Source organism: Helianthus annuus, chromosome 2 (genome assembly GCF_002127325.2).
Source record: "Helianthus annuus cultivar XRQ/B chromosome 2, HanXRQr2.0-SUNRISE, whole genome shotgun sequence".
NCBI lineage: Eukaryota > Viridiplantae > Streptophyta > Magnoliopsida > Asterales > Asteraceae > Helianthus > Helianthus annuus.
In genome coordinates, this window is record NC_035434.2 from 63,461,576 (window position 1) to 63,473,915 (window position 12,340).

The following is a 12,340-nucleotide window of genomic DNA, read 5'->3' on the forward strand; positions in this document are numbered from 1 at the left end:
TGATTTAACTTTAATTATTAGTAGAATTTCTTTTCCTCCAAGGTAGGATATAATTTTTTACTTTATTTTTATTATTATCTGAGAAATTGTGTCAACATAATTAAAACACCATTGTCGAATGTTTCACGAATATTTTGTATATATTATTTATTATCTGAGAAATTTTTTTTGTTTAATTATTTATTAATTTTTTTTCAAAGAATTTCCTACATCTTAATTTTTTTTTTTACAGTTTCAAACACAAACTCTACCGATATTGAGAGTCATCAGAGGAGAAAGTTACGAAAGCTGTATTTGGATACAAGAAAGGTTAACAACCGTGTTAAAGAGAATGTTTTTAATAACGAAGAGAATGTCATCAAAGACAATCTTCTATGTAATTCAATATCTTTTACTAATTCTCCCATTGGAAGTATTAGAAGCCCTTTGTCTGACATTACAACAGGTACTATATTAAAAATCTTTTATTATAAAAAATCTACAATTATACCGCTTACGAGTTTTTATTTTCATTATCATATATACTTTTTGTTAATATTTTTATTTATTTTTTTAATCATGATTCGTTTCTATATATATGTTTATTGCAGGTTTAAATAATTGCACAAATACAACACCATTTTCAAATTTTACACCAATATCTATTAACCCTCCCAGTAAGTATTTTGTTTAATGTTTTATTTATTTTTTCTAATAAATTTCCATATCTTAAATATTATATTTTTGTACAGTTTTAAACACAAACTCTACCAATATTGAGAGTCATCATAGGAGAAAGTTACGAAAATTATATTTGGATACAAGAAAGGCTAAGAAGAAAGATAATGTCATCAAAGAGAATTGTTTATGTAATTCACTATCTTTTACCAATTGTACCAATGGAAATACTAGAAGTCCTGTCTCTGACATCACAGCAGAATACTTAAATGGTAACACCATAATATTTTTTATTTTTTTATATTTTATTTTGCATCATTAATTTTTATAATTTTTTTTGTTACAGGTTTAAATAATTCGATGGACAATTTTAACATTCAACAAAGGCGGAATTTAAGAAAGATTATTTTGGATAAAAGACGATTGAATGAAAGTGATACTAAAAAAGACGAATTTGTGGGCATCTCAAAAGGTACATTTTACATAAATATACAATATACAAAAAATTTATTTTAATTGAAATTCCTTCCAATTTTATAATTGCTTATTACAATATTACAAATTTACAAATATTATTTAAATATTTTTCAACAAATTACGTTGATCACTTAGATCAAAATGTCACTTGCCAAATATGTTAAGCAAAATTATGGGATGTTGAAGCTCGTAGAGGGAGTACAAAAATTCAATTTAGTTCAAGTTATTCAATTTGTTGTGCATATGGTAAAGTTCAACTTCCTAATATGAAGGAAGCACCACCAAGTTATCAGTCTCTTTTTAATGGATTGGACTCAAAAAGCAAGTCATTCATCAAGAACATCCGTCGATACAATTCCATGTTCTCATTTACTTCCATTGGTGGAAAAGTTGATAAATCCATTAACAAAGGCAATGCTCCTTATATATTCCGATTGGGTGGTCAGAATTACCATAGAATGGGAAGTCTTCTACCAGAGGACAGATCTAAACCAAAATTCTCCCAGCTTTATATATATGATACTGACAATGAACTTTCAAATAGACAATCTGCTTTTGGGTACGTATTCATTGTAACTATTTTATTTTTTAAGAATCTTTTTTAATTTTAAATTAATATTATATGTTTTGATTTTCTTTAGTGAATCTAATAGAGCTTCTTCAACAAAGTCTTTGGATTTTGATCTTCAAGTTATACAACATATACAGAATATGTTAGACTCTGAGAATGTTTTGGTTAAAACATATCGCATGGTAAGAGATTTTTTTAAAGATAACTGTAATGCTGAGCTAAAGTTGCGGCTCATTGGAAGAAGGCAACAAGATGGAAGAACATACAACTTACCAACTGCTTCTGAAGTGGCAGCTTTAATTGTTGGTGACATTGGCGATTCCTTAGAGAACAGAGATATTATTATAGAAACGAAATCTGGTGGTCTACAACGTATTAGTGAGTTACATCCATCTTATCTTGCTCTCCAGTATCCACTTTTGTTTCCTTATGGTGATGATTGCTACAGAATTGATATTCCTCATAGAGGTGTTACTCCTTCTACATCAACCAAACGAACATATGTCACTATGAGAGAATTCTTTGCATACAGGATACAAGATAGGCATGGTGTTTTTTCATTAATTCTAAATTCACGTCGCCTATTTCAACAATTCTTAGTTGATGCGTATACCATGATTGAAACTGAGCGACTAAATTATATACGTTTTCAACAGAAGGTTCTAAGATGTGATACTTTTGAGAACCTCTCGAATTTACGTAACCATGGTAATATAAATGTATCCAACACTGGAAAGCGTGTCATATTGCCTTCGTCATTCACTGGAGGTGCTCGCTATATGATGCAGAACTATTTGGATGCAATGTCTCTGTGTAAGTGGTATGGATATCCAGATGTTTTTATTACCGTGACATGCAATCCTAAATGGCCGGAAATTAAAAGATTCCTTAATAACACCAATTTAAGTCCTGAAGACAGGCCTGATATCCTCTCTAGATTGTTTAAAATCAAGCTCAATGCTTTGATTAAAGACTTGAAGGATAACTCAATATTTGGCAAAGTTTCAGCAGGTATTTTTTACAAATTTACTATTAAGCTTCATTTGTTCTTAATATTTAAAAATTGAATACAAACATTTATATTTTATTTTCTTTACTTTTTGTAGTTGTTTATACGGTGGAGTTTCAGAAGCGTGGGTTGCCGCATGCTCATATATGTTTATTTATGCATCCCGATCACAAGTTTCCAACTGTTGAACACATTGATCCCCTCATTTCTGCTGAAATTCCTGACCGAAACGATGATCCAGAGTTGTATACTCTTGTCAGTGATTTCATGATTCATGGTCCTTGTGGTCCTCACAACGTCAACTGCCCATGCATGGTAGATAATAAGTGTTCTAAGGGCTTTCCAAAGAGATTCCGTGATCATACGTCTGTCGACATTGATGGTTTTCCTCTCTATAGAAGAAGAGATTCAGGAATGTTTGTTGAAAAATCTGGAGTTAAGCTAGATAACAGATTTGTTGTTCCCTACAACAAAACACTTTTGAAGAGATATCAGTCCCACATCAATGTTGAATGGTGCAATCAAGCTGGATCTATAAAGTATTTGTTTAAGTATATCAACAAAGGGCCTGATCGTGTTACTGTTTCTATTGTTGAAAGTAACACATCAAACGAACCTGGCCCGCCGGTTGATGAGATTAAAAAATACTATGATTGTCGTTATTTGTCTGCATGTGAGGCATCATGGCGTATATTCGCATTTGATGTTCACTATAGGCACCCAGCTGTTATTCGTCTCCCATTTCATCTTCCGAACCAATAAAATGTTGTATACGGTGAAGACGATGATATTGACTTAGTCCTCAATCGGCCGTCAATGAATTGTTCAATGTTTTCAGCTTGGATGGATTGTAACCAAAGAGATGAAGTTGCCCGAGAGCTTACTTATGTTGAATTCCCTACTAAGTTTGTCTTTAAAAAGGATGAACGTTGTTGGAAACGTCGGAAACCGGGTGGTTTTGCAATTGGAAGAATTCATGCTGTTTCTCCTACTCTTGGTGAGGCATATTTTTTGAGGATTCTTTTAAACAAACTTAAAGGTCCTCGATCCTTTGATGATATCCTCACTGTAAATGGTCGTAAATTTAATACCTTTAGAGAAGCATGTTATGCTCACGGTCTACTAGATGATGACATGGAATATGTAGAAGCTATCCAAGAAGCAAGTCATTCAGGATCCGGTTATTATCTTCGCACACTCTTTGCTACGATGTTGACGTGCCAGACTCTGTCTTTGCCGGAACGTGTATGGCAAAAAACATGGGAATTATTATCAGATGGCATCCTCTATAAACAACGACAGATTTTAACGTCTCCAGGTAGAACTACTTTATGACAATTACTCATTTTTATGAAATTCACATTCACATATATTTTATATATATAATCATGGTAAAATGTTTTATTCGTGAACAATTATTCCTTTTAGATTTTAACAAATATTTGTTTCTTATAGATTGGATTATATTAATCTATAAATATATCTTTAATGTGTTTTTTTAGATTTATGCCTCACTGATGATGAAGTTAAAAATCTCACTTTGTACGAGATTGAGAAGATTTTAATTCGTAATAATTCCAGCTTACGAAATTTTAATACAATGCCTTATCCTGATCATGAGTTGATTTCTACTTCAAATAATCGTTTGATTACTGAAGAGTTGGATTATGATAGAATTGATCTTCAAGAGCAGTTTGAGAACCTTTTAGTTTCATTAACCGATGAACAAAGATTTATTTATGATGATATCATGAAAGCGGTTGAAGACAATAAAGGTGGTGTTTTTTTTGTTTATGGTTATGGAGGTACCGGTAAAACATTTCTTTGGAAAACGTTATCTGCATCTCTAAGATCAAAAGGGGAAATTGTTTTAAATGTTGCCTCAAGTGGGATTGCATCTTTGCTTCTTACAGGAGGTAGGACAGCTCACTCTCGATTTCTCATTCCGATTAATCTGAACGAAGACTCAATGTGTACTATAATCCCTAACAGTGATGTTGCAAATCTATTAAAGAAAACATCATTGATTATATGGGACGAAGCGCCCATGGTACACCGACATGGTTTTGAAGCTTTGGATAGAACTCTAAAAGACATATTGAAATGTGATGGTTCTCATAATTCCCAAAGTCCATTTGGAGGTAAAACAATCGTATTTGGTGGAGATTTCCGACAAACTCTTCCTGTCATTCAAGGTGGTACTAGACAAGACATTGTTAATGCTTCGTTGACTTCTTCGTACATATGGGACCACTGCAAAGTACTCACTTTAACTAAGAACATGAGGTTGACTGCAGGAAGTGGAATGCATGATGTTGAGCAAATACGAATGTTTGGTCAGTGGTTGTTGGATTTGGGTGAAGGGAAACTAGGCGGATCTAATGATGGTGATGCGATTATAGATATACCCGATGATCTTTTGATCATGGATTCTGTTGATCCTATTTCAAGTCTTATAGAGTTTGTTTATCCTTCTCTTCTTGAAAATTACCAAAGTTCTAGCTTTTATCAAGAAAGAGCGATTCTTGCACCGACGAATGAAGTTGTTGATGAAATTAATTCTCAGTTGTTGATGATGTTCCCAGGCGATTCCAAGGAATACCTAAGTTCCGATAGTATTTGTGAGACAGAAAATCTACATGATGGTTTTGATCAAAGTTTATATTCTCCCGACGTACTAAATGGTCTTAAAATCTCCGGTGTTCCAAATCACAAATTAGTACTAAAGGTTGGTGTTCCCATCATGCTCCTCAGAAATATTGATCAAAAAAATGGTCTGTGCAACGGAACTCGCTTAAAGGTAATATCATTTGGAAATCGCGTTATTGAAGCAGAAGTGATATCTGGAAGCAACATTGGTGCTCAAATTTTTCTTCCTAGAATTGGTATAATACCGTCGGATAAGAAGGTTCCTTTTAGATTTCAAAGAATACAGTTTCCTGTTGCTTTATGTTTCGCTATGACAATTAATAAAAGTCAAGGCCAGTCATTATCCAGAGTTGGTTTGTATTTGAAAAATCCAGTATTTTCTCATGGTCAACTTTATGTTGCTTTGTCTAGAGTCAAGAGCAGAGATGGACTCAAATTATCTATTCTTGATAATGATGGTAACCTTACTAATAGGACATCTAATGTTGTATACAAAGAAGTTTTTAGTTACTTGTAATTTGTATATGTAATTTGTTTTGTAATCAAACCTATAGTTTTTATATATTATTGTTTCATAGCATAACACATGTTACTATAGTTGATTAGTGTTTCATAGTATACCATATAAATGTTTACAAACATATCTATAATAATTATCAATCGTCTATTACCATTAAGCATAACACATAATATCCAAATTAGTCAAGCTACTCTACCCAAAAAGAACAACCAACCATGCAATTACCTGTTAACGTTGATTTACATAAAGGCCAACCCAAAATAACCAAAACGTTTCTAATTTAGCCACAATTTTTTCTACACCAACTAGGACTCTAAAGCCCAACAAAAGAAACTACCATATACTGTTTATAAAAACTACCACAACCACAAGCACACTTCCCAGTCATGCACGCAATTTCTTCTTTTTAACACAATGCTTCTCCACAACCTTTGTCAATCTCAATAGCTTAGTTGAGTTGTTGAAATCAAAAAACAGTTCCGCTCCAATTTTGATCTTCCAAGTTTTCAAGCAAGTCAACCATCGAACAAATCCATACCGGAACCCTTTGCCATGTTTTTCCGATCTGGTCATGATGTTCTTGACTTCACCTTTCAGGTTTTGAACTCTGACTTCTTTGAGATGATCAGGAGATAGGTCCACAATAGATGACATTTTTGCTGGTATTCGCTGAAAAGCACAACATATTCCAGTCATTAGTAAATATAGGCTTTGGATAAAAAGTTGAACAAGGAAACAATAAAAAATCTATAAAGTCTTACAATTCTGGGTTCCGCAAATCTTGTGAAGTTCAAAACCGGTGATTGTGGGTTAACTTTTTGAACTGTCTTCCTGCGCTTCGTCTGAACATAATTGAATTAATTAGAACATATTATCACAAAAGGAACATGAGACTATATTATCACTAAAAACAATATTATCACAAAAGGAACATGAGACTATATTATCATGCAAAACAATATTATCACCTATATTATTACGAAACAAATAACTCCTAAGTTATCATCAAACCCAATGAGCAAATGAATATTTTATCATGAAGCGAATAACACCTATATTATCATGAAACCAAATGAATAAATGTTAAAAAAAACTTACAATTTGGTTTTGTACCAGATCTGTGGATTTCAAGACCGGAGAACCAGTGATTGGCGCTGCATCAACCATTTTAACCCTGCTTCGAAGATTTCATTGCGACTGTACCAAAATTAACACAAATAATTAATAAGTTTTATAAAATCTGTTTCTATGAAATATAAACTGTAAATGTCCAAAAAATTTACAATTTGGTTTTCTACCAGATCTGTGGATTTCAAGACCTGAGAACCAGTGATTGGCGCTGCATCAACCATTTTAACCCTGCTTCGAAGATTTCGTTGCGACTGTACCAAAATTAACACAAATAATTAATAAGTTTTATAAAATCTGTTTCTATGAAATATAAACTGTAAATGTCCAAACAATTTACAATTTGGTTTTCTACCAGATCTGTGGTTTTCAAGACCGGAGAACCAGTGCTTGCCGCTGCATCAACCCTTTTAACTCTGCTTCGAAGATTTCGTTGTGTCTGTACCAAATGTAACACAAATAAGTAATAACTTTTAAATAAAACTTTTACTATAAATATAAAACGGTAAATGACTTGAGCGATATTCATTTTTTGTTTTAAATACCTGAGCTTCATATACCTTGGACTTGCCTTTAACCTTAAAAAAAACAATAAGTATGAATATGTAAAAGTTAATTAATAATTATAATAAATAAATGATCTACCGGATTTGTAGTAGTTTATTACCAAAACATGAATATGTAAAAGTTAAATAATAATTCAAATTAAAAAATTCATAAATGTTAAACATATAAAACACTTTTGGAGGTATCTTCGTCTAATAAAGCATGAATACGTAAAAGTTAAATAATAATTCAAATAAATAAATTCATAAATGTTAAACATATAAAACACTTTCAGAATGAACAATTTCAATACTTACATCTTTTTTATTTCCTTCTCGATCATCTTGACACACCTCATCCGGCAAGTTTGATTCAACTATCATATCATCATCCGTAGTAGACTAGAAATTTTAAAAAACCTCAGAGAAAAAATTAGTATAATTATAAACAGTTTTAATTAATGTGTTTCGATATATACTTTTAAAAGAACCCCTTAACCTTTATTATAAAAACTTCTGTTCCGGTGTCAGGATCGAATACCGAAACATCAAAGGTCATTGAATCCAGCCTGGTAAAAACTAAGAAATACTCAGTGTCTAGAGGGACCTCTTCCACCACCTTACTCCATCCAGCCTTGAAATAACCACCCTCCGAGCTTCTTTCAAGTCTTACATTCCAAAATCTTTGTCCAAAATATACCTTGGTCATTCCACCTTTGAAATTTTGGTCGTAAAACTCATTAAAAAATTTATCTGCCATTAACTATAAAAGAAATTCAACAAATTATTACTATAGAATTTCAATCAATTAAAGATTTGTTTAAAATTAGTACTGAACTAATATAAATTCACTTACACACATTCCAAGTTCTGATTCAAAAGCCGCTGTAATATACGAGTTCTGACATACCAAATCTTTAAAACACAATACTTCAAATTTCAACTGCCCAACTGCCTTGATCAATATCCCATCTTTGTATTTCAATTGATTATGTCTAACTAACATCATCCATCCATCTGTAAATACTGGCCGATCATTTTTTTTCGTAATACGCACCTTTCTCAAATTTTCACCGTCCCGTATGTCAACTGTTTTATAATATGGGATGTTATCGCCCCACAGATTATAAGCAAAATCATTTGGTATCTCCTAATAAAGCAATATCAAACATGTCAAATGATAACCTCAAATATTCATATAACAGTCCAACGAAATAAAAAAAAATTACCATTAAAAAAGGCTCTTCTTTACCAAGAAATGCTATGAATGAATGAGCGTTTTTTCTTGAATCCATATCTGGACAGAATGAAATAGATACTTACAATTAGGAAGGTAAATACACTAGCATATGCATAACTTGAATATAAGGATTTTTTACAAGGATTTTCATAGCATTCATATAAAAACCATATGAAATCCTGTGGGTATCTAATGAATGCAATAACAGTTAAAGTAAATGAGTACCTTGAACTATGAACATCAAAACAACATGAAACAACTTTAAGAAAGCCTCTTACATTAGCAAACTTTCACCAGCACCATTTGAATCCAAAAAAGTCCATCATTTTAACTCAAATACATCATCTATGCAATGTGTTTAAGTACAAACAGTGTAGATTTTTTACCGAAAACAGTGTAAAAACAATCATATACAGTTTGTGCAATCTAATTCACAATGATCACTCGTAAGAATTTTCAATTACCACACTAAAACAGTACTTGAAGAGTTGAAAGAACGTATATCAAAATTTCCGTTTTAGGGTTTGAAGTAAAGAAAATCAACAACCACCAACAAGATATTTACTATTATATTATGTAATCTGAAGATAAGTGTTTGATCATTATCACGGATTTAGGGTTTCATGAAAAAATGAAACATACAGTAAACATTATTCAGATCGGCAAACAAGTCAAGAAATCAAACTAAAACACAAACGATTGAAGTTCCGTTCATCATGATTTTGTTTTCAGAAACTTAGATTCTGATTATTTAACTTATAAACTAGAAAATTTTCAAAAAATCAAGAAATGAGATCAAAAAACATATACCGGATGTTGAACTTGATGTTGAACTTGGATGTAGAACGCCGGAGTGATCGGATCCTCAGGCGAAACCACCGCGTTTTTTGGAAGAAGTCTGCTTTAGGGTTTGTTAGGTAGAGAGCGAATGTGTAAAGAAGATAATGAAAGATTTGGTGTGTTGTCTAATTTTTAATCTTTTTGCCCAAAAATTAATCCTTTATATTGTTTTTCTAAAAAACTTCTATTGTTAATTGTTAATTTAAGATAAATGAATTAGATTTTCTTTTTTTTTTTGCAAATATTTTTTTTAAACAAACCATAACCGTCACGTTAGCAATGCAGCACGGTAAAAAAGACATGTAGTGGAAAGGACGTTAAAGTTGTTTTGTTCTTTTATGTTACTCCCCAAAAAAATACTGTTTAATATATAATAAATCATATATAAGTTTTTCTTTTGCAAATATAAAAAAATTATGTTTTTTTTACTTTTACTTTTCAAATCATATGGCTAGAGTTTCACTCAACCCTACGTTGGAAACTTGCAATCTCATTTCCCAAGATAGGGTTGAGTGAAGCTCTAGCCATATGATTTGAAAAGTAAAGGTAAAAAATTTTATGTGTCATGAGTCTGTGCGATTAAAGAGAGGAAAAATACAATAAACATATTCGAACCCTAGCTATGAACCGTCTTTTATAAATATTGATTTTTTAACACAACCCATAACCTGTTAAAGTCACGGGTATAAAACATTAAGTGTGGGAGGGTATAAATAGGAGACATTAAGAGTGACGTAGCAGTTACGTTAGCAAGACGGCATGTTAAGAAAAACTCATGTTAGAAAGGACGTTAAAGTGGTGTTAGTATGAAGAGGTTATCCAATTATAAGAAATCAAATATATAAAATTATTATGTAAATATAAATTTTTATAAAACAACCCATAACCCGTGAAATCACGGGTATATAACCTAGTTCATGTATAAGTCAAGTATTCATGTATGTATCAAGTTGTTAATGTGTTGCAAGGCCATTAACATGTGACACGACATAGGAAGTCACCAAATCATAGGCATTTTTCTAGTTGTCGATTCACGACGGAGACACAAAAACACTACTCGGTACTAGTTTTCACCAAGAGTGGAGCTGCCCTGAAACCTATTAGATCTAACCTTTTGTTATGCGGTCTAAGTATGTACACGATTAATGGTGCTTATGGTACCCTATTCGTGACACGATTTCTCGTATCATTTCTCAAAACGCATCATACTTGGTACTAGTTATCACCAAGAGTGCTTCTTGTTTTTGTATCATACCATTATAAACATTGTAATATTTGTAACATGTATTTCACCCCCGAAGTTATAAAACTGAAAACAGTTAAAAGAAAAGGGGGAGCATGAACTCACAACTTTGCGTTCCTTGCGTCGTAAACTTCACCAGATTTGCTTATAATGCGTCGTGACCTAAACGTGTTTTATTATCGTTAGTCACTAGACTTGTATCGTACAAGCACAAGTCACTATCTTTTGTATATCTATTGTTGTGTTAAAAATATTTTAGATTTTTAACTATGTAACTTACTTATATTATTTTCTCAAAAATTAATATAAGTATCTTGTGTTTTGCACTTTGCACCCGAATTATGTATCTTTGTTCAAAACTTTATTTCGTGTTCATAACTTGTCCAAGTTATTTATTCTATCAAATAATATATTCTCATAAATATATTTTCTCGTATTTGCCTAAGCATGTTGTATATGTATTTTATATTTTCACACCTTACGGGTGTTTAGTGTATTTTCAAGTCCTAATACACTATCACGTATAATACATATTACATACACTTAGCACAAAATTTGGTGATCAAATAATATATATTTTTCTCAAAAATATATATACTTAATGTCAATTTTTAACCTTGAAGAAATCATCATTTCTTAACTCAAAAATTAGGGAAACCTTGGTAAATACCTTGGTATACATTTTTAGGGAATAAGTTTCTTAGAAACTTATATATTTGTCTAAGTGTCAAAATTTATAAAAATTTTGACAGAGTTTCCCCTAAAAATGGAGGTTTCCCATGTTTTGGAAATATGTGTTTATTTTCTTTTATAAATAATCATCAATCAATTTCAACCACAATCATCAACAACATACACTAATTTCTCTATTTCATGAACTTGAAAATTTATAAAAATGTGTAGTAACTTACTAGGGTATTTAGTAAGTCTTGTTACCCTTTAAAGTGTGATTGCTTCTTTAAAAACTTCATTTTTAAATAATATGATTCTTTACAACTTATGTTCATGTTTTCTAAAAATACTACTTCTTGTATTTTTCTTGTTACACATGTGTATCTTTACTTTATTAACCACCAAAAATAAGGTTTATTTGTTTAAGAACCAAGATTAAGTAAAACTTGTATTTTTAACTTGGTTCTTTTAAAAAAACCACTCATGGATATTTAGATCTACATGTTTACCATCTTACTTTGATCTTTATTTTTAGGAAAACATAGTGTTCTTTCAAGTTCATGATCTTTTTGTGGATGATTCATAATCTTTAACATGTTCATCCCCTTATCTTGCTAGATTATGTTTTTAATCATGATCTAGCAAGATTGTATGATGATCTACATCATTTCTACCAACAAACAATAACCAACAATCATAACAACTCATGTACATCAAGTTTCCTTCGTATTTAAAGCTTATGTTCAAGTTACATGCTTATGTTCTTTAGTGTTCTTATGATAATCAACA

At 31.5% G+C, this 12,340-nt stretch overlaps 1 protein-coding gene across 1 annotated transcript; it reads left to right on the forward strand.

The window, feature by feature from the left end:
- The first annotated feature begins 3,530 nt into the window (after positions 1–3,530).
- LOC110892640 (ATP-dependent DNA helicase pif1-like) lies at positions 3,531–5,880 on the forward strand. Its single transcript, XM_022139795.1, has 2 exons — positions 3,531–4,032; positions 4,217–5,880. The coding sequence occupies exons 1-2, from the start codon at positions 3,531–3,533 to the stop codon at positions 5,878–5,880; spliced, it is 2,166 nt and encodes a 721-aa protein (XP_021995487.1).
- Positions 5,881–12,340: the final 6,460 nt, after the last annotated feature.